Genomic DNA, 23515 nt, shown 5'->3' on the forward strand with positions numbered 1-23515 from the left:
CGACCTGCTAAGAAAATTTGTTGAATAGCGAACTAAAATATATACGACGCTTCGCTGTATCACAAAATCCTCGTTGCATTCTCTAATAACCACTACACGTCATTTGTACTTATCAATTGTGCAAATAATTACTACGTAAATAATGGAAATTGTATAAAATTTTGCACCATCAGTTATTAAATTCAATACTGAAATGATCGAGGTTGCCGGAAGCAAAATCACGGACATCCTCAAATAGAAAATGGAAAATCGAATTACTCCCATTGGTACCCGCTGATGTCGGATCTTTTGTCTTCTGTATTCTGGTCGTTCCAGCGAATTGTCTTTTAATTTCCTCTCATCTCCGAGGCTCTTCGATTTTTCAGCGGATAAGATGCGAGGAAATGAAAGATCTGGGAAAAGCTTTCTTGTATCTTGGATCAACAAGAACGAAGGTCGTCCTTGCAACTATCGAAACCCACCTATTACGTATTCAACCGTCTATTACAGATTTCTCATTGTTCGCATAAATGAGACTCGTAAATACAGCAGTGCAAATGTTCTCTCTCTCTCTCTCTCTGTGGCACAAGCCAGATTCTGGAACAATCTCGTATTTGCCATTCCTGCAATGATATATTATAGCAGCAAGGCCTTGTAAATGGTTACAGAACTGTGCTAATTACACGCTCAGAATGTATCATACTACCGTTCGCTAATACGATTTGCATATATCGCGTCTTATCGGCAATTTTGCAACTCAACTTTGCCTTCAACTTTTTTTATTTGTTCGCAGAATGTAACCTGTCGTATTTTCATCTCTTGTTACATTTTCTATTTCTATTTTCTCTTTTCTAACGCTGACATTATTTTTAATATTGCGCTTTTCGTAGTTTCCTGAAATTCCTTCCCAGCTCTTTGCCTGCACGCTGCTTTTATTGCTGGAATTCCACATTTCTCGGAAAGATAAGATTTTCTCATTGCTGAAATTTTTTCCAAAATCATCTCTCTCCGCATTTTCCTCAAACGCAACTGCATTCCTATCATGATAATATTTCTAATTGTAAATCTTACTTTTATCACGATAGGATATTCCTGAAGAATATAGTAGTTAAGAAACTTGCGGAGACAAATTATTCCTTATCAATGATCAGCTATCTACTCTGTCCACCAAAGTAGTTGAAACTAAAAGGAAACTTTCAGAAATGGCTACGGTAATCAGGTGGTAACTAAGAACGATTTTGGAGAAAGCGGTCTGTAATTATCACTAACTGACCATGAGACGAGCGCTGTCCGCGGTAGAATATGCCGACCAAAGGATAATTGCCGATAACTTGAAATATAGCTTTGCGCGTTTGACACTTGTGGAGTTCAAATTAGGAGAATTAGATAAAATTCCTTATAATAAATGCACGTTATCCATCTTTCTTCAATTTAGGAGCGAGTAATAACCTGGAATGGCACCTATTTACCTACTAATGCTTCGGGGAACATCCATACTCGAGTCGACTATTCTCTAACGACGTACATAAGAGCGTATTCTCGCTGCTTTCAAGCCCAATTCCGCGCGTACGAAATCTCCTAATTATTCTAAATGCTGCATCAACTGATCTCTCTAATATTGAAGAGACAATTAAAGGAGACTTCGCATAGTTCCTATTAAATGGATCTCGTTCGTTGTTACCGTAAAATCTCGACTCACACGCGAACATCCAAAAAAGCATGCCTATGGACAAAATTTTCGATAAAATTTTAGTTCCAATCATGCAGTGTATATTAACCACGGAAACGGGGACTACTCTGCTTCAACGTACTACATTCAATAGTGGTTAACGTACCGTAAACTCTGGTGAACGCTGTTCGGACTATGAGATAGCTAGCCAGCTTCACTGAAATTAACGATTCTATGCCTGAGCGACGCATATAATAACTTCATATCCTACGAAAAACGTAGTAAAATCGTGCAAAATAGATCTCGTCGAGTATAGTCACGATCACGAATTCGTCAGAAATGAATCTTGTTACCTTCTACTCACTACGTTCTCGATCATACTCTAATTCACCGCGCAGATCAGATATTCCATCGGATCATGGCGTTAGTATTTACACGTGACCGCTTTCTGCCTCAATCAACCTGATGGACGGTACTCATTATCCCTGGTTGGCCGTTCCAATCAGGGTTGGAACAGAGGGAAATTACAAGCGATTTTTTCTTTGCGCTCTGATATGAATGGCCCTTGCGCAAATAAGCCTGTGATCGGTCGTCATAGAGAACCTAACACGAATCAAAGATATATCTGCGTGTTCCTTCTTCCGTTTCACGCGGCTCGTGCAAATGTCACGTACTGCGTGAATTCACACTGGTCGATCCGATACACACCGGCAGCTTTGAACGTGATTCCGTTCGTTACGTTGATTCGTCGAATGGAAACGTCCGCGAACAAGCTCATCGGGCTAGAATCGCAACGATAGTCATCGGACAGACGATGACCGCGATAACGTCACCGAGACGGATGCGCATTAGTCGGGACTTGCATCCGATTAACGCGAGCTGCCGTCCAACGTTAACTAGCTACCGCATCAATGCGACACGCGATGCCCTCCAAGGCAATGGACGCTCCTTCACGTGTAGATTGCATCTCAATTTGTGGAACGAACCGCGGCAGAATGATGTTCCTAATTGAAGATCTCAGGATCGGTTCTTAACGTTGACGTCGTGCATCACACGCTAAATACCGTGAATCATTCGCGTCACAGGTGAATGCTTTCGTTCTCGTCGAAGGAGAAGAGACTTTTGGTAATTTGGAATAGACACCGTATAGAATTCACCGTAAGCTTCTTTCGACTGAAATTCTCCTTCAACGGAGAATCCTTGCTGTACGTGTGAAAATGATATCAAACAATTTCGTTAACAGCACGGAGGTCACAGAAGAAGTGGCTTTTAGAAAGCTTCGCTGATGAGTTTCTAACATTTTCCTTCTGCGGAAGACAAACTGATGCCGACAGCGAATATAATAAACGTCACCATACAAATGATTAAACTGCTTATTTCGATTGATAGCTGACACACGGGATTCGACAATGTTTGCGGTTAGCGGCGATAATTACCGAACAGGATTACGAAACGATCCTGCAACTTCAAACATGCGTATAGATACCGCGTGTGCAAGTTTCATCTTGGTAGAACGTGATCGACGAAAAAAGACGACTCAGAAAATAACGAAAAATCAATTTAGCGAATTCATTAAAAAGTTCATCATAAACAACAATCGACCTCGCGTGTTTCGTAGCGCTTTTTTCTTATTCCTGTGGCTTCTGACCAGAGGGAAAATTAGTTATCCATTCAAATGCGTGGAAAATTTTGTTCACGGCGGGAGCAAGCGGATAGCAGGTCGCTGGCTGAAATTTCCTCTGTCGAGATTCAAACGAATCGGCCATTAAGTTCGCGAAATCTGCGAACTCGCGTAGGCACGTACCGATTCTCCACGCAGTTATCGCGACATTTATTGGCGATATTTTCTCTGGCAACAGCTTGCCCGCTACTTTCTATTGTTATTCGAGTTCACGGTGTAACACTCCTCTCGGTAACTCTGCTCTGGTGAATGCAAAAACTACTGTCGTGTTGCGAACGAATTAAAAACAAGTCACGTTACACATGTTACTGCAAACTTTGCATTAATTTGCATATATCCGAGACCAGCGCCATTCTTCAATCCTGCCCGATGTATTTTCAATATCATCTTGTTCCATCAATCGTATCTAAACGAGGTACAGCGAAATATATATACGAAAAAATGCGGATGAAACACAGGAAAAAAGTAGGTTCTTGTACGATAGTTGCCCGTAAATTTCAATTCTCCCAATGTGTGGGTGAATATCGCCATAAATAATAGCGAGCGAATTAGCCTTTATGCAATTACTTGAATAAATCGCGGAAACGAGAGTCAGATATGGTAGCCAGGAACGAGCAACAAACGAGTGTAGAGCGTAGGGAGGGTGGGTAAATCGGTGAGCATTAACGCGGAATATCGTTGACTATTTAAACCTAATGCGGCTCGATAAAAGTCCTAGGGCCACCCTTTTGTTCTTTCTCCCCTCTGTTTCTCGCCATTGTACCATCGCGAACAATTAAAATCCACGAAGGGCGCGAAGCTGCAGAATAATAACTAGGGTGAATGTTGCTTTTAAGCTTGATAAAGGGACGAATTGGCCGGAGGGCGTACGAATGAACGCGACGACACGGTAAACGTTAGAAACAGTTGGTAATTCGTAGCAATTTCGTGTGATTTAGCTGCCCCTGGTTGGCGAGAATTAATCGGTTGGATGCCGCTGAAAAACGCGGAGATGAAACGATCGCGACGATCTACCATTGCTCTTGCGGCTGAGATCGTAAAAACAAGAAGGATCCTTCTTGAAATCCGTGGTGAAAAATTCGTTAACTTATCTTTGGGAACGGAACCGCCCTCCTTCCAACAGGAGCAAGAAGGAGAGAAAAGTGGATGAAGAAATTTGGTGTATGAGGCATTTATCAGGAAATATATGTAAGTTCATCTTCGCGATGGGAACTGTTTCATTTAAAAATGAGTAGAGATTCAACGCGATGGGGCATGGATCATGTAACGGAACGAGGATAAGCCGGAATTATGACAGATTAGTTCCTTCAGGACTAATTTCGGCCGAGTTAGCTTGATACACGGCCGATCTAGTCGATTGATTAACCGAACAATCAGAAGTAATGCAAAATAAAATTGGAAGTTACCGAAATAACAACGTATTGAACCAATTTTATGGAAAAACTACATGAGCTACGCGTTACGCTGATCGGACGAGTATACAGATTAATTAAAGGTGCGCGGACAGGATCGTGTAACTCATTCATCGTTTTATTTTTTTCCCCGCCTAGCCAGTTGACAATTCCAGATAGCGGCTTGTGATCGATGGACGCGATTTACATGAGCCATGACGCGAGCTGCGAAAATAACACGAAACACTGGTCCAGTGTAAAGATTCAATTAAACCGCTCTGTAACTTCGAAATTTAATAAAACCCGATCAAAATTTTACATCCATTTTAATAAAGTTAGATAGAATTTCGATAATATTCCAATTTTTTTAAATAATATTCCAAATAGAAACGAATTAAAACCATTGAATCTTATAAAAGAAACGAGTTCTCGTTTTCTCCGTGTGGTATTCAGATCGATCGATAAACTTTCGTTTGAGAAACGTACGAATACTTTGTCTCCCATGCGAGTGCGATCACGATATAATTTATTTGCATGTATAATTCTCTTGTCGTTGGTTATACAACAGGAAAATAATTCAAACTCAATTACGTGTGATTATTACGGAATATGTAATTCACGATTGTTTTGCTGTCGCTTTTCATAATATTCGCAATCGTGCGTCTGGGTACATACAGTGTGGAGGAGAGAATATATCGGAACAGCTGGAAGGTAATTCGGATGAACGAGACAGTTCACTCTTGTGATTTTCTAATGAGAATGACGTAGCGCGTACGAGTTTTCGGCTGGTGGAAGTTTGAGCTAGCTGCCAGCAAACCGCATAACTCAGAATTTAGAGGACCACACGAGGCAGAGGGAAAAAAGGAAAAGATTGCTGGTTTAATTCTCGAGAACAGGAAATCGTAAAGCCGAAATTTTGCGAGGCGCTCCGTCGCATTTTACAATGTTATATTGTAATAAATAATTAATTACATCTTTTAAATAAAAATAAATATTTATATCTTTTTTATTTTCTTTATTGTATATCTATTGTTTAGTATTGTAACTCATTTTCTTCCCTCTACCATAGAATTTGTGCCGATGATATGCTAAACGAATTTGCTAAATAAAAAGAACGAAAAGTCTCGAAATGTCTCGAAATCGTCGAAAAAAAATGTCGAATAATCCTGTCGTCGAGTATAACGAATGATCGTAATTACCGAAAACGAAAATCGACCGAATCCGATGGATGACACGATTGTCAGTTTCAGCGATTCGGGTTAAAAATATTGAAAAGGGGGAAGCTTCGTCGATATTTGGGTCAGTCGAGCGATTTGAACGCGTATATTGATACGATAATCGTATTTGGCGAATTTCCGTGGCGGTCGTTTAAAGGGAGAAGCGATAAGAGCGTTCGGGACAAATCGTAGAAACTTCAATCGGGCGTGAAGAGCGAGAAACGAACGCGTCCACGATGGAATAGCTTTAGGGCCCTGAACCGGAAGTCCATGTTGGACATCCTGGTCATAAAACAGAGTTGTCGCTGCTGGCGTCGTAATATTTCATGTCTAAAAGAAAAAAGAAACTGGCGAGAAAAAGGGAATCTCACATAATCTAGAACACTGGAAAGCGCGTTATACTTGAACTCTGGGTCAACCATTGCTCTTGCTACCATCATCGACCTTTCGATTTCCTACAGCAATTCGAAATCCTTCGCCTTTGTGCCTCGTATTTCAAGAAGTATAGCGCTCTGGTAATCCTCTTTCTATTCCACCTGCAATCTACTTGGTTCGACCGCGATGCGGTTCATAATCAATCGACGGATAAAATGAAATCGAAGGACCAGCAGCTATAGTGGATCAATTTTCCCGTAAAATTTTCAATTTCAATAACTCTATCTCACCTTTCGATTCTTTCCTTTAGAATTTCGTTCACACGATCTCTTTTATTGTCGCGTCTGACGCATAACAATCTGTATCTACTTAAACGATATTACGAGGCTGGTATTTGGAATACGTTCAACGGTGTTACGCGCGCACAATTAGAAAGGAAGGAGGATCACGAGTCATTTGATAAACTCGCTCAATTTTTCCGAAAGTTAGTTCAATGGCAATGTGTTCTGAAGTAACCACGATATGCGAGAGTCGCCATTATTTATTTACCACACAATGGTAATAAATTGTTAGAAATAACAAATGGTCTACAAACGCAATCGTGCTCTTACATTCCTGGAAATTATAACAAGAAATTGCGTATGTCCTATTCGTGCGTCAATTAACACGTCAATTACGTGTTTGGCAACTTTTACGCTTGGTAGAAGTCCCGCTTTTCTGCTAGTTCGGCTAATTTTCGGCACCGTAACAATCGAGCACCGGCGCTTGCTAACTCTTTAATTTCTATTAACTGCACTTGAGCTTCTACATTGATACTCAAGAGGTAAATGGCACACTGACGTGGGAATTGAACTTCGCGAAGGGCAGAATTCAAAATTAAAAATCGAACTGTTTCGAATTTAGATCCTCCAATTTATTAGGTTGACAATTTTCCTGGAATATTTGTCAAGCAATCCATCGGCGATATATATCGTCGGGTGATTGAATTATTTTAAACGTTCGCTTAATTCAACGCGATTCGATCCATCGACCGAATATCAATTTTTTAGTAATATCCGCGATACTGACGCAGTATGATTTGTCGAGTGAGCTGCGGCAGCATCAAAGCCAAAAGCCTTCGTTTCTATAAATTCAATTCGCTTCACAAAATTTCAAATATGCGCTCCTCTTTCTGTGCTCGGTGCAGATTCGCGGCACACCGGGCTACAGAGAGAATAATGGAAATGCTCCGGCGGATCTGGTTTGCAGCGGAGCATCCTATGAAACTGCGAAAAGGAATCCAAGAAACCAGTTTCGCGATATACATTCATAATTTCGTAATGAAATACCATGAAGCCACTTAACTTCGCGTGTCATTCACCAATGCGCCAATGAATATACCTGGTTAGATCGAGCTTCAAGGCAGCTGACTCGAAATTAATGCCCCGGCAGCTCTTGTTACTCGGCAGCGAGCATGCATGCCTAGTGCTTTGTTAGGCTCAAACGAATGATTTATCATTTGCGTTCGATCCCACCGTTGGAAATCCTGCGTTTTCATTACAACGGACATCCGAATGCACAAGATGGACCTCCTCGTCTCGGGTATATCTTCAAAATAAATGAAAGAAAACGAATATGAGTTACTTAACGCGAGTTACCACTTAATGCGAGTAAACCGCTAGCTCCATACAATTTCCATTTACACAAATTGCCGCGTCTAACGCAGTTAAAAGGGAACTAACTTTTCCATCTGGATAACTGTAACTCGTTTAAGTTCGCGCCTACGTTTATAAGCTGAATACAATTTATTTTTTCGAAAATGAATTCCGCGACACGGGGCTTGGAAATACTCGACTTCTTCGAATTATAAATCATTTTTAAAACGTAACGTTGTTAAAGGGAACGTAATTCATTCGGCGTAATGAAATGCAGTTTCCAAAAACGAAGTAAAACAGCGAAAAGTCGATAAAAGTCGATCGAACACTGTTACTGGTACGCTTCCGCAGGTTTGGTCAACACATTCCGAGCATCTTGCAAGCACGAGCAAACTTGCTCGTACATCTTCGAACGGATTATCCGGATTACCGACTGGTGTACCAACTTTTTTTCGTCTTTACGAGCGAAACTTTATTGAGACGCACGTATATTTCGATAATGCTCGATTCCATTATTCCACGACCCTCCTGCATAGACGCCGGTTCTTCGTTCGATCCACGGCTCTTTATCGAGCGCTAAAGAGGGACATTCGTCTTCCATTTTTATGCTCCCCCTACCACAGATGTTGCCCTGCCCCGAGGGACGATTCCCACAACATCTCGGCAACTTCGATATTTTGCTGTGTACGTAGACCGTTTCCATGGAAAGTGAATGCATCTTCAAAAATATCTTCTCCGCGGATCGAGAAACTCGGAAACTTTACGACTACTTTATTTGCTCCTTCGAATTTGCGAATCCATCACGATTTACTACGGCTGTGAATATCGATTAGTTTGAATATCGAAATAGTTTGATTTGAAACAAAAATATCGAACTAGTATCATGGATTCTCTTCTTTATCGAATATACCTGATACTTACCCTGCAAGCAGTCGACCGAACGCGTCTAATGATCGTATTTGCGTGCAACGCATTAGTCGTGCATTAGTACGCTTGGCACGATCGCAAAACCCGTTTCGCTATAAATAAGCCCGGCTACTACCCAAAACACGACCATAATAACCGCGCGACATTACCATAATTCTGATAAGCGAACGGTGACACCTGCGATTCATGCGATTGTTTTCCCATTATTATTGGCAACAAAAAATCATCAGCGCCCATCGAAAAGAAATTCGCAACTGAGACTTCGAAACGGTGGAAAATTGTTCCTATATTGTCTCCAGTAATGAAATTTTACTATTTTCTGGTTACTTCGTTTTCACGAAGACAAGAGTCGAAAGTGCGACAGCTCTCCGATAGGCACAAAATAAAATGATATGAAATATATCACGAGAGCGATTTCGCGAGCAACGTGACACGCTCGTCGCCGGAAAATTTACATCCGAATAAAAGCATGTATCGATCGTTGATGTTTATTTATCGGGATTGCCGACGTGGAATTCGTTTCAAGTAAATGGGAACGAAATCGCGGCCGCGCGCCACTCGCTCCACAGGTCGTTCGGCCCCGTTTTATTGTAACCGTTCGCCAAACTTGACTTTCTCTCGTATAAATTTCCCGGCTGTATAACTTTACGAGGAAACGATAGACGTTACGCTCGCGTGCTCCCCGCAAAATAGTTCGCGACCGCGTGCATGAAACGAGAAGCCCGTATTACCCACTCGTTCGGACTCTGCAAAATTTTCCACCGTCGAAACTTTCCTTTATGTCTGATATTATTTTCATCGAGCTAACTCGCGATTAACTTGAATTCGAAGCTGCCAAAATATATATTACATTTTAACGTAACGCCAAGTTCGTACGTACATAGACGATTATTAATTTCTTTCGAACGATATCGTTCGATACGCTTCACGGTCCTCGCTTCTAATTTCGCAACGATGAACTAATCTTGCGTTAGATCGGTAAGGATTTACGTAATACCTAAAAAGGCAGACGTATGCGTTATGGAATTTTAATGCATCGCATCCCGGCCCATGAAGAGAGGAAGCGGCAACAGAACCGTAAAACGCAAATCTCTGTCCTGCTTCCTGCTCTTTTTTTTTATTCTTCTCTCCCTTCTCTTTTTCCCTATTCGTACCGTTTCGCGGTAGTCGTAAAGCAGAGAACTCGTGCTCGACTATACGCACCGTTTCAACCGTTGGTTCGTAATATAAAAATCAGCGGTTTTATTTCTCGAATAGTTTCGACTTATCTACGATCAAAGCGCCACGTTAGCGAATTTTCAACGATGCGTTTGTAATTGATCGCTTAATAAAGCCACGTTGCGTATTTTTAATGCATCTGACACGTACAGTGATTCGCATGAAAATTAATGCCTTTCCTCTTCGCGCTGTCTACTCCAATGTGTAGGTACGTCTGTCTCTCCGTGTTGTGACTGCAATGAATAATTCTCGACTACTTGCATTCAACGCCCGTATTCATTGTTACGACTATAGTTAACATATCTACAGCATGATATCGTGCCACGGAAAAGGCTTATATAACCCGCTGTATTATGTCGCAGAATTTCCAGAAAATATCCTTTTTAAATACGATTGACTATACGACAGACAAATTTTAACGCGATGTTTACTACTTACTCGCTTGAATAAAATTTCTTCTTTTCATATGAGGGGACAAAGGAGAAAGAGAAAGAGCAGAGAGATTTGGCGAATAAGCGACAGCTTATTCATCGAGAAATTGAAGCAGTAAAGCGAAAACAAAGGGGTAAACGGCACGAAATCGTACCTAAGGTCTCTTGCGTTCTTTATTTTATTTTTACTGTTTGCGTCGGAAACGCAACCCACTCGTCGGTATATTCAGAATTATTAAACGGCCGTAACGCGGTAGAGACACGTGCCATGAACGACTTTACTTTTGATCCCGAATTTCGCGTTGATGGGGCAAAAGTGGCACTTGGAAATTTTTCTATCCCCACTTTTCCTTCTCTCCCTTCCCCTCTCTCTCACTCTCCCTCGGTACAGAAGAGTTGTTTCGCAGAAGAAAGGGTGGAATAAACTCCGTGTTAACTGGGGAACACTCCCAACGTTGCTGCGAGCTATGTCTCGGGACAAGAAAGTCGACTGCTGCAGGCACACTCAGAGTCGAGCTGCACAAGAACTTTTCCCTTTTAAAAGCAGTTTAAGTTTCAAGCGTTTTCTCGGTGAAACGGAGAGTTTGTTCACATACTCGCTTTATACGCGTTACCCTTTCTGTCTTTTTCTTCCTGCTCTTTCTCTCATTTTCCTCTGCGATACGCACCCCTCTTCTTTTTTTAAATGGCACGAGAATATAGTTGGCTTTTCGTGTCCTTGCAGAACATTCCTGAACAACTCGCAGAGCTACATAATAGAACTTCGATCGTTCAACAATGAGTCCGTTACAGAAGTGACGGCTGCTATTTCGAAAGATGAAACGTGGGCGATCCTTTTTAGAAACATACAGATGTATGTAGAAACGAAGCTCTTTTCCTCTTACGCTCGATTTAAAGGACAACGCGATCCTCTTCTTATCAAAAATAGCAATCGTAAAAGTAATGCTGATTAACAAACCGAGCAATTTCACTGATTAAACGAGATCCATCGACGAGCGAGCGTATCTCATTCGATGGCTGGCAACCGCGTCTCCAGCGAGCGAGTTCATCGCTCGAAATTTCGCTGGCAAATTCCGTGAATGCCTGGGACAAAACCGTGTTCGTAAACTTACGTAAAGAGAGCGAGGAGAAAAGAAAAAAATCCGATGATTGGTAATAAGTTGCGAGAGTCGGCGCGCCTCGTGCGAAGGAGAGTCCAAAATTAACGTGAACGCGGGTCGATGGGAAGAGGAAACGGTAGAGAGATGGTCGAGGACAGGAAAAGCAGTGCAACCGCGAGAAAAGGATAGAACGCACGGTCCCTCTATATTTAGAACTCGCGCATACCAGGCATTGTCAACGATTTCAGGCATGAAGTCGAGCGTGTCGTGGTCCGAGAAGAGCTTGCGAGCGTTCCACGCGCGTAAACGCGATTCCCGTAACAGCACGGCGCGACGTTGACCGACATTACCGAATTTAATCGCCGGTGTTTCCCGGAAGGCTAACGACGATGCACTGCCCTCGATAGGACATGGCGCATTGTCGCGCGGAAATTTCGTTTGGAAGTTTGTTCGCGCTTCGGGTATTTCGCGGGTGACTGTCAATTTCGCTGGCGAAATCGTGGTTCGAGCAATTTATCGTCGCCTCGGCGCCAGTTACAAAACCGATTACGTATTAAATAACATCGCGCGCAACATAGAATTCGCAGGATGCTAACGTTACCCAAGTGATCTCTCCGAAAGCTTCGATGATTCGAGGTACGGCTGCTAAATACGTAAACACGCTCGCCTAAGTACTCGCAAACAACTATAGAGTCCATTAAATTTACGTCGAAGGTATTGTGCTTCCTTAGCGCTTCAAACCATCCTTCTTACCCCTTTCCAGAATACATTTATCTCTTCAAACATACCCTCCAATCTACCACCCTTTTCGTCTTTCGCTTCCTGGAAGACGAATTCATTACAGCAAAACCATACCCGATTGGGCGGAACGACACTCAGTCATTACGAAGTTACGTAGATAAATACGCGCTGTTCCTGTTTCTTCGAGACACGAATGGAAATGAGAATGGATTCTGTTTGCGGACTTAATTTTATTTCACAACGCTTGGGATCTTCCATTTGAAATTCATCGAAATTTATGTCACGAAACACGAACGAAACTTCACGGTGCTGTGGACTCTGATAGAAAAAGTTTGAAGTACGAAGCGTTTACAATCGTATTCTCGTTGTCGTAAAAACACGCATTCTTCTTTCGCCACGAAAGAGTCAATGAATCGTTAGACTAATTGGAGAGCAACAAGAGCGTAGAATGCTCATTACAGCTACTGTCCGAAGTGCTGGCACTTGTGGACCACACAATTAATGTCTCGTCGCTAATGGTTTTATGGACGTGGAGAACTCACTGGGTTGCACGAAATCTCGGAGAATTTCCATTATAAATCGTCGGCTGTGGTGGCGTGGGCCGGGCAAAGTCAGCGAAAAAGATGGATGGTGTGCGCCACGAAAGATGGTAGGTGGAGTTTCCACCGAGATTCGACCGGAACAGATCTAATGTTACGATCCTCGTACGCTCGACGGTTACTGGCTTCGCGCCCAGTTTTTCTTCTGGGGAACGTTCTCTCAGCTTGGAGCCTCTTTCATCTTTAGAGATCAACACCGTTTTCAAATCAACAGTTACGAGCTCTCGTTTCCTTACGAGTTACAGAATTAAACAATGCGGCACTGTTAACCGGCGATAAGGAGCATAATCATGCGTCACGCGTAATCTGCTTTTCCACGGCAACATATTGATATGCCAATATTCAAAGGGATTTCAGAGTTTCTAATAAAATAGGAACCATTCGGGAGGCTGGTAGTCGACGGTGAACGACGGTGCACCGCGATATGCTTCTGGCTGCTGAATTTTAATCGAAGAATAGAGAAAGGAATCTTAATTTTAGGAAATTTCCGAGAATAGAAGCCGCACCTTTCGTGGCAGTGCACCAGCCGGGAAACATCGGGACCGTAAATGCAGCATAAATTTCCCGGGCAAGCCGGTGCCTCGCAGGATCAGGAAAGAAGCCAATCTCCTGAAAAGCGTTAAATTATTAAACCGAATGGAAATGAATACGTTCACCGTCAAGGGGAAATTTTAGACACGCGGTATTGTGCCTGCGTGCTTTCCCAGTCCGGAGAGTTAGAACTTCGTTAAACATTCGTTCGATTACTTCTTAAGTAATATTACGTTACTTCCGTGTACATCGAACAAACCCGGTATATTAGCCGGTTGTTTGAAATTCCTCGCGGCTACTTGTGACGTAGAGTCTCTTGGGATCCGTCGGCAAAGGTACAAAATATCTCCGAATTGCTACGAAGGAAAATCTGCGTATTCAAGCGAGAAACATTTCGTACGCGTCAGGCCCAACGTTTTACTTAAAGTTAGAATATCAGAAGGGGAGCAGGTCGACGATAAATCTGCCTGGTTGCCGTTTCTCGTCTGTTTTCCTTGTATCGGGGATTCGACCACAGATGCCGGATTTCCAAGACTTATTTCACCCACCAGTCGCTCTGATAGTTGTCACATTTATGATAAAAAAAAATCGACCTAAAAAACTTCGATTGGATGTAACGGTTGGGAAATTCGGGACAAGGAAAAACCATTTGGAAATCCGGTAATCCTATACCATCCTGTCTATATCGGTTCCACGGAAAAATTCTAAATATTCGAATCGATTAAACGATCTCTATACGTGGTCTTTGTTAAACTAACCATCAAGTATCCGATCAATCGTGCGAAATTTTTCAACCATTCGACGCAGTGCTATCCGATAATGATGATCGAAAGTTTCATGGCGAGAACGTACTAAAACTGTCAGTCGAATTGACGGACGGTTAAGGTGGAAGAAGGAGCGTCCGGTCATGCGTATATCGAATTCTTTCGTACTCTTTCGAGAAGCCGGAAGGTAGTCGTAGATTGGTGAACAGGCATTCCTCGAAGGGAATGTCGTGCTTTATTTTAGTACGAAGGATGTGTTCGTTGTTCTCAACACGCTGGCTTCGAAACGTATCGGAATTTTTGACCGAGTCTTATAGTGTCACTCGTGGCTAGTGGGATTTTCGTCGTTAAGTTTTAATAGACATTCTTCGTCAAGCCTTTAATTGTCTTCGAACGTTTCTTTAAACAGCGAAACATCGTATCAGCAAGTTCTAGAATTCCATGAATCGACGCGTGAACTAATTTCCATCATGCTGCTACTTCGTAATGCAAAAGTTGCGAAAGCTTTGGTTAACTGCAAGTTTCTTCGAGTGAATCAGCACAAAAGAGACAAGCAAGAAATCTTCGAAACAGAAGCGCGAAACTTTCTACGCGCGACTTTCCGACATCCCACGAGAAGAATCAATCGTTATGCGTCAGCTATTGCGTCTTGTTCACCGTCATTTTAAGAGGATAAACAATTTGCAAGTAGACTTTGATGCACCTATGTGCCTCTGAAAGCTCGAACAAAAATTAAATCGAATAAAATTGGCGCATGCGAGTATGGTACAACGAGATCCATCATTTCTCAGATTTCAGATCCTATCGATGAATCAATTTCTTCGGTTCACACGGCCTTATCGTCTCTTCAACCAGAACGATCTGTTTGAAAATTGAAAATTCCTGTTCGTGGGTATTCATCCTGATCGAGATGTCCAACTGGAATTTAAATCCAGTGAAATATCTGAGGGCGATAATCGAGACGAATAATTAATAATCACGAAGAAAGGGATTGTCCGAAAGAAAATTAATTTTGCCTTTTCCGCGTAGCTTCCGTGGAATAAAATTTCAGACAGCGAGAAACATAAATCAGACGGCGTTGGCCGGGTTTAACGAAGGGTCAAGCCGTAGATCCCGTTCTCTCGTCTTCGCCGTTGGCTTCGCGCCCCGATCGTTTCTCGTATTTTACAACTGACCATAGATAAAACTCTATAATTCATTGGTAAACAGGAAAGTTTTTGTTTACGGTTACTGCACGATGGACTTTACGGCTGACACGTCCGGAATCGCGAATATTGTTCGTGCGACTCCGATTTATCGTCCCGGGAACTTTCCTGCTGGGGCGAACCGATCAGTTTAACGACAAATCGGCCAGATTGTAAATAAATAAATAAGTTTCGACGTAAAATTTAATCGATAAAAACTGATACGATACTACAAATTTCATGGCGATATAATTCATTTACAAAGAATATGATTTTCCAAATAAAAACGATGATCTACATGAAAATAACGAAGAGAGTAGATGTCTCGTAATATTTTTGAAGGATCTCACAGTTAATTTAGGATAATTTCATATTACGGAGTACACTAAATTTTCCACGATACTCTATCTCATTCTATGAATATTATTTCACATACAGAAAGTTGTATTCTTATAGAAATACGAATAGTTGCATTGATCGTGCACCAAACACGATTCTGTGTCTGCGCTTCGGTCGAGTGAGACAAGTGCTCCGTGCAGCGCCTACCCTTTTTACAGGAACAATTCCGTGGGTGCACGTTGCATAGAAGCGAAGAAAATGGAATTCCTCATTCTGCACGTCGACGTTATCTATGAATATACGTATATAGTAGATGTACATGTGATCGCAATAGTATCTGAATGCAAAATGCATGAAAAATTTCGATAGGATGAGAAACCTTTAATAATAAAAATTCTAATTGTTTTTAAGATCTGCTGTAGCGAATACATTTAATGGTACTCCTTAATGGTTTACTATGCTTGGATTTGTTCTGTCAAGTAAGGAAGTACGAAGAGGAAACAAATAGAGTAAAAAGAATGTTATTATGTACGTTTATGTTTATTATGTGTGTATTAATCTATGTTTAGACAAAAATAGAATATATTATTGAAATATTTCTTTTTTATTTTATTTTGGTTTTTACAATTTATCCTGATGGACATTTGGTAAAGTGTTATATCTCATTGGTAAATAAAAAAAAAAAATAAAATAAATATAGCATGTGGGTGGCTACCCCCAGCGGGGTGCCAACTTCGTGTTTTCTAAGTTATATCTTTTATGTTATTGAAATATGTATAATTTTGTGTGTTAGACTAGATTGGCCGCGTTGTAGTGACGCACGTATGTAAATATGAGTGTGTGAAAGTAAGTATGTGCGCGGCATCTGGAAAACAGATGAATGTAACTGTTCCGTTGGCAGTCTGGTATGGAAGATGGTGAGACAAAGAAAATGTTGAGACGCGTGCAAATGTATATCGACGAAGATTCTGGAAATCGTTTATTAAATAAATCTAAAACTATTTTAATATGAATTCTAAGCGTAACCTTAGTGTTCCTTTACTTTTATTTCGGCAATTAAGATCCACAATTCTCAACATATACAGCAATTGATACGTGAAAAATTAGGAAAATAACGAACGTAGGAAACTATATGTAAAGCTTGCGCGTTGATTTTTCAACGGAAAGGCAATTTTCGCTGCTCGCGAATGGTGCGGCGTGTAGACAATTCCTCGGAAGTTAGTCGATAATTCTATCTTGCCACGCGGCATAAATCTATGCTAGTTTCCCGAGCAAGTTAGCGAAGTTTCCAATTTGTATTGTATAACGTTTCTGCGTAGCGGAGCAACAAGTTTTAATCGCCATCTAACACGTCCTCGCGCAAACTGCGAGCTTCGTAACATCGAAATTTCACGGACGTGGATCGCGAAACGAAGAACGTGGAAAGCGAAGAATCGTGAAACACTCCTCGGCGAAGGCTAGTTGGATATGAATTTCTGAAAGTGATATATCCCATTCCTTTGGAGAATCACGTAGAAGGATTCTTCGCAGTCGGGGGCCAAGACGAGAGATTCTATATTCAAGAAACTTTTTCGATTTATCATCGAGTGCTTGCCGTGCCGCTCGTATTGCCAGGGAAACGCCTCCGGTACACGGTAACTTCGACAAGCAAATAGATTCCTTGGCGTGGAAGGATTAAAAGTTCGACGAATAACGTTGCCCTTCTGTTCGATCACGATTGCTAGGCTTTTACCAAAACATCCAAAGAACACACACTCGACAAATAATTCTCTAGCAGTGAAAAATACCTGATAATTTTGGCGCAAATTCCGCGAGCGAAAGTTTGTCAACACTTTGCGAATGCAAAATCTTCTAACACCTAGTCGGGGTTGGTAAAATTTGCTATAACTGTTGCAACGTAATCTATTCGTAGGTCGGGGTTTCAAAGTCTGCCCTTTTCGTTGGTTCATTGATCGGATTTGTCATAAATATACGAGAATCGGTAATTATGCGTCTGTGTATTATAATAATTTCCATTTTGCAAATATTTGCCTGATACATTTCGCGTTTTCGTACTGTTTTAATTAGCTTCACGCGGTTCGAAATATTAATGGCCCAATTGTTACATGGAGCAACGCAATATCCGGTACCTATTCATTTAATTATTTATAATTCATTCAATGGCGAATTTATACCATTGTTATAAGTTGTTTTTTTTTTTATACGAATCTTTCCAACTATCGAAGAATAAAGCTTCGGTTATATAACTAGGTTAATTTACGCGCTTAATTACAATCAGGTATAATTTAAACTAGACCCTATTGTTCGTTACACAGTCCTATCGATCTTTTTGTCTTTTAAAGCTTTCTCGCTTTAAACTCGACACGAAACTTCGAATATTAAACAACAGGAGAGGAGTAAACGCAAAAAGGTAAATCATAGCAAACCCGTTAATGTACAAAAATGGCTTTCAGGTATCTTTCAAAGGATTTGCTCTTTCTCTTGAAAATTACGCAACAGCTCGCGGGACGTTCTCCTGTTTCGATCCAACAAACACTCTTTGGCTGCTACATATCAGAAAGATTCATATTCGTGTTAATCCTGCAGGGATTCGCACGTTGTAGAGTTTAGCTGATTAACTGCTAACTTTTCCTTTCTTTTTGGTAACAGGATTTATTTCACGGAGAGTACAGAAGCGAATGGTAGAAATTGAACTTCGACCTCGGACCACGGTCCGTTCGACATTACATTAAAACGTTCTCCGCTTGTTCCGTTAATTGCGTCCCGGGGCGTCGTCAATTAATAGAATGAAACGAAGCGGGACCACGTGCATGCCCAGCTGCGAGAAAATGAATTGGTGGCAAATTAAATGATACAAAAGGGAAAAGAAGCAGACACAGGCGAGCTAGACAGTTGCGCAAAGCGGTATCCCATGGGAAATTATAAATAGAAGGTATCATACTCAGACCAGCGCGCAGTCTGACATTGCGGTACCTAATACAAATAGTTAAACCAGCCGGCCAATTTATTTGAATTATCATGTAGCTTTTACGGACCACTACATCGTATCTATAATTGTCTGTCGTTATCGCACTGACTCTCGATATCTAAATTTCGAAAGTTACATGCAGTTCGATAGAAAACCAACGACTTCTCCAACTATTAGGTTTCTCGTGTTACGATAAGGAGAGGTCAACTATTAAAGCGCGGAAACGCCGTTGGCGAAATGAGGAGCAGAATGTACTGCGAGGAAAACAATTACTGGCTGGCTATGGAAAAGGTGTAGACTACGTAGAAACGAGTACGAAATCGAGGCGGATCCTATCTCGACGAAAGAAAGATGAGATTCTTAAAGGAAAAAGGAATAAAACCGTAAACAACGTGGTAAAATCTTGCGGTACATGGAAGAAGGAGGATAGTGCTCAGTCGTTCTTTCTTCTGGTACAACGATGGAAGAAGGAACGTGCTTTTAAACTGAGGCACTGAACAGGGGAAAAAGAAAAGGAACATCGGTACGAAAAGGGTGTGAAAAGGGAGAACGGGACACGTTCTACACGCGCAAAGATCAGATTTACGTGGCCAACAGGAGAAGATATACACTTTTGGCGCGACTTTTGCAGCAAGAAATCAGCCACAGAAACGCTTTGCCCGAAGAATTTCTCGAGATTCTCTAGGAAACCCTATGACGATGTCGCGTTTCAAATTTCAAGATAAACCGGTCGAAGCGCAAGCTGATAAGTGGCATCGTCGGTTAGAGAGGAAAACGTGAATCAGTCGAGGGGTACTTCACCGTTGAAACCGCTGCAGACACTCTAACATTTTCCTTGATCTCTTTGCCTCGAGCACGCTCCAAAATTCCTAACTACATACTTTGAAGAAATTAAACACCTTTTAATCAAAGCTGCAAATCCGTCGAATCCGTCCAATATAAAATAGTGTAGTTAAGCTGCCGCTAAATCTAATTTACCAAATTGTCCCAGATCTTTGTGAGAACTCTTTGTTGATATATATTGCAGAATTTCGAATCAAGAGAGAAGAATCTTCCACGAGCATGGAATGTTCAACGTTGAATATCCCGTGACAGTGACAGAGACAAAGACTTCTGAAACAGCGGCTATCTTTTCAAGCGACGCGACGTACAAAAGTTCTGTTTGCACATTTCTGCATATCGATGCTGTCAAAGAACAACGTAGATTCAATGATACGTTCCATAATGGACAAACGTATACTGAGCAAATTCCAACGGGTCCGAGCTATACATTTTTCCTTGAAGTATAAAAATAATCAAACAAACGTCTGGTTGGAGACACTAGTATCTCGTGTGCTAATATTTGCTAATGAAATTTGTGAGTTCCATAGAACAGGCAAGAAGATTACGTAATAGACGTGACGACAATTCATGTGACATTTTGCGTGAAAAGAGTACGTCCATAAATGATGCAAATTAACGGACTGTCCGCGAAAGAGAATGATATACGGGTGTGGTTGATTAAATTGCACTAGACACGGACGTAGGAAAGTAATTCTTATTCTTTGCTGCGGAGGATTTTTATCATTTCACACTCCATTGTCACGTTAAAATTATTTATAAAAGAATATACAGAGTTTATAAGAGTAGACAATGGAAAAGTAAATACGTTAAAACTAAGAATAAACAAATTACAAATCTACAGCACGAAATCCCTTAAATTAAGAACTTGTAATGTCATAAATCTCGAAACAATATTCCTCTGAAACGGATCCTTTTGTGAATTATTGCGCTTGTCGTATGCACTCGCTGCTTAACGAGAAAATGGGAAAATTCGTACCATTTAAAATCCATATGCTTGGAACGTTTACACAATAGCTTCCGGTAAGCGAAAGATATCCGAAAAACTTTTATGAAAATCTTTCATATCCCGCTATAAAACATCGGGACTGAAGAACGTGTTTACGTTGATTTTGTTCTCTTTTTGCATGTGAGTCGAATCGTTTCGTCGTAGGTTATTCAACGATTTCGCAATTTTGCCAGTGGAGAATAAATTCGAGAATTACGTCGTTCGTTCCAATAGTGGCCTTTCGAGAAAGTCGCGCAACTCCATGACAAATTCAGTTACCTATCGAACGGAATTCGGCTACGCTTGTGCGTCGGTCGATGTCAAACCCAGATCGCGCACTGCGTTGATAGCAACTAGGAAAACGAGGGAAAAAAATAAACATAGTTGAAATAGCGAAATCGATTGGACCGCGTTTTTTTTCCGCGAACCGAATTTACAAGTTTCGTCTTTGTCGAGAGCGTAGTCTCTTGACTAGATCGCCCTAAACTAGTTTCTGGCCGATTATTTTATTTTTTCCTTCGCTTTCCGTCTCCACGTTCCTTCATATTTCACATGGCAAGCCCGTGGTGAATAAAATTTCGCGACATTTTTCGCAATTTTCGACATATTACCGACTGTTGAAGTGGTTATCGCTTCTAAGAAAACTCCATATCTGGTCTTTTAGTTTTCTCAAGCACTGAAGCCATCGACAGCGTATAGACAAAAGACTGCGTCGAAGGCAAACAATAAACAGTAGATAAGCGACGTTGGCTTCAGTCATAGGGTAACACTGCTAGCGTGCGGATCTGGATCAGCTCAATTATATTCCGACTTGTATTTACACTTCAGTATTTTAAAATATATTTTCTACCTTACAATTTATCCACGCGTTCCTTTGTATTCACATACATCTAATAACCTCAACACGGACAAACGCATTAACGTAAAGAAAGAGGACGTACATTTAACGAATGCCATCCTTAGCCGATTATAAGAATAACATCATTAGCCGATTATAAGAATAACATCCTTAGCCGATTATAAGATCGTTGAATTTCTCAATGTTGAGTTCCTGCAGCGGTTCGTCGAGCGAAACATATATTTCGAGATTTCCGTTGGCTGAAACATTTCGCCGAGAAGAGAATATTCTAGTACTATACTAGATAATAATATATAACTATAATATAATAACTATATATAATAATATAATAACTAATAAACTATAATAACTAAAATACCATTAGAAAATGGCAACTATTAACAAGCTTCTCTTGACCATTAATGTTTCAGTCACTGGGACGGCCGCGGAAGCCACACGCGAGACGGAGGAGTCACTGTGGAATACGTACGAAGCGAGAAGGAGCGGCCGAACCTTTGCCTCGTCCTTCAGTACGGAACGTACCACCGGAGAAACCAAATCTATCGGAAAGTTTCACCAGACAACTTCCTGGCACGCGGACAGTTCGAGTTCCCGGGAACGAGTCACGCTGGACTTGTTAAAGCCGACCAGCGAGAGCCTGGACGAGGACGAAGAGGAGGAAGAGAAGATCGAAATGCACAGGAATATCGAAGCGACGTATAGGATGGGAAAGAATGACACGGGAAAAGTGAAAATCTCGAACGAAAACGCGACCGTGTTTTCGAGGAGTATGGATGACACAAGGCAGAAAATAAATCTATCTACTTCATGGACGTTTATCCAATCAACGCCAGAACGATCGAGCTTTAACGCGAACATCATTTCCCCGACAAGTTTTGACAACGTAAGTCGTATCATGTTTCTCCTGTTAACCTTACGTCTTCTCGATTATCGCTGCTATGTAACTTGCACGACTAGGGGTCGAGAACGAAACGATCTGGTTTCACTCTTCGTTCTCGCTATAAGGCAATTGAAAACGAAGGGACTAATGAAATCTCGAGCGATAAAAGAATTAAACGCGAAATAATATACATTATTTTAACGTAATAACGGTAGATATATATTTTCCGCGTGGCCAATGATTTTACAGCAGGTCGATAACTATAATTTAACGTTATCACGATACCAGTTACCCAAAGCATCGTTACGCCGTTATATAATTAACGACCTGACACCTGAGGATTAGAGGATTATTGCTTATCGATCGTGTAAATTTTCAATCCTGCCAGACTTAAACTAACGTTAGCTTTAAAATTGAACCGTACTAGGTGTAATACCCAAGAAAAAATTCCATACACCTCGTGTAAACTATCATGTAACTTTCAAATATGTGTAGATAGTGGCGACGCAGAAAGCCAAGTTATTCGACTCCTGGAAAAATCGGAGGAATGTCAGCACAACGCCGACTCCGTTCGTTGTAAAAGACGTTATACGTCGTCAAATGAGGCACGTTACAGAAAAGAACGCGTGCGAGAAATTCACTATCGGTGACGACACTAAACAAGAATTTTACAGTCCGAGGTATCCAGAAAACTATCCAAACCTCACGGAGTGCGTGAAAGTCCTGGAAGGTGAGTAAACGTTTTTCTCTTCCTCGTTTAGGTCGTTTCGAGAGATAAAAGTCTACTCTTTGCAAAAGCGTTTTGATATTGTACCATATTCGAAACACGAAGTGCTACGAGCATGGTATATTACATCAAACAGAGTAAATTTATTATAGCAGCGAATTCCCACTTATCTCGATAACTCGTGGAATTAACTAGACGCTAACTGTGCACGTCGGAGTTCGAGTTTGATATTCCACTCGTTTCATATGTATAAGTTCGTCGTAGCCTGCTGGCTACGGCACCGACCAAACTTCGAAAAGGGGCGAACGACTAACACGCGCGACGCCGTGATTGATACACTCTGGTGGTTTCGTTGGTCCGACGAGGAGATACTGTCCGATGCCGACAGTAAATTTCTCTGCCGCTCGTCGATACAATGCATTCGTGCACGTCGGCGAGTCGAAAGAAGCGCATCAATTTTTCCCTTCCCGCTG

General features: G+C 41.4%; 1 protein-coding gene across 4 annotated transcripts in view; it reads left to right on the forward strand.

Moving 5' to 3' along the window:
* Window positions 1–23515, forward strand: part of LOC132910110 (uncharacterized) — a 78193-nt gene that overhangs the window by 27527 nt on the left and 27151 nt on the right. For all 4 annotated transcript variants that reach the window (XM_060965581.1, XM_060965582.1, XM_060965585.1 and 1 more), the window contains exons 3-4: window positions 21846–22318; window positions 22811–23045. In XM_060965581.1, coding sequence (XP_060821564.1) covers window positions 21846–22318; window positions 22811–23045 — 708 coding nt within the window. The remainder of the gene's footprint in view (window positions 1–21845; window positions 22319–22810; window positions 23046–23515) is intronic.

This window comes from Bombus pascuorum, chromosome 8 (assembly GCF_905332965.1).
Source record: "Bombus pascuorum chromosome 8, iyBomPasc1.1, whole genome shotgun sequence".
In the NCBI taxonomy this organism is placed as follows: Eukaryota; Metazoa; Arthropoda; class Insecta; order Hymenoptera; family Apidae; genus Bombus; species Bombus pascuorum.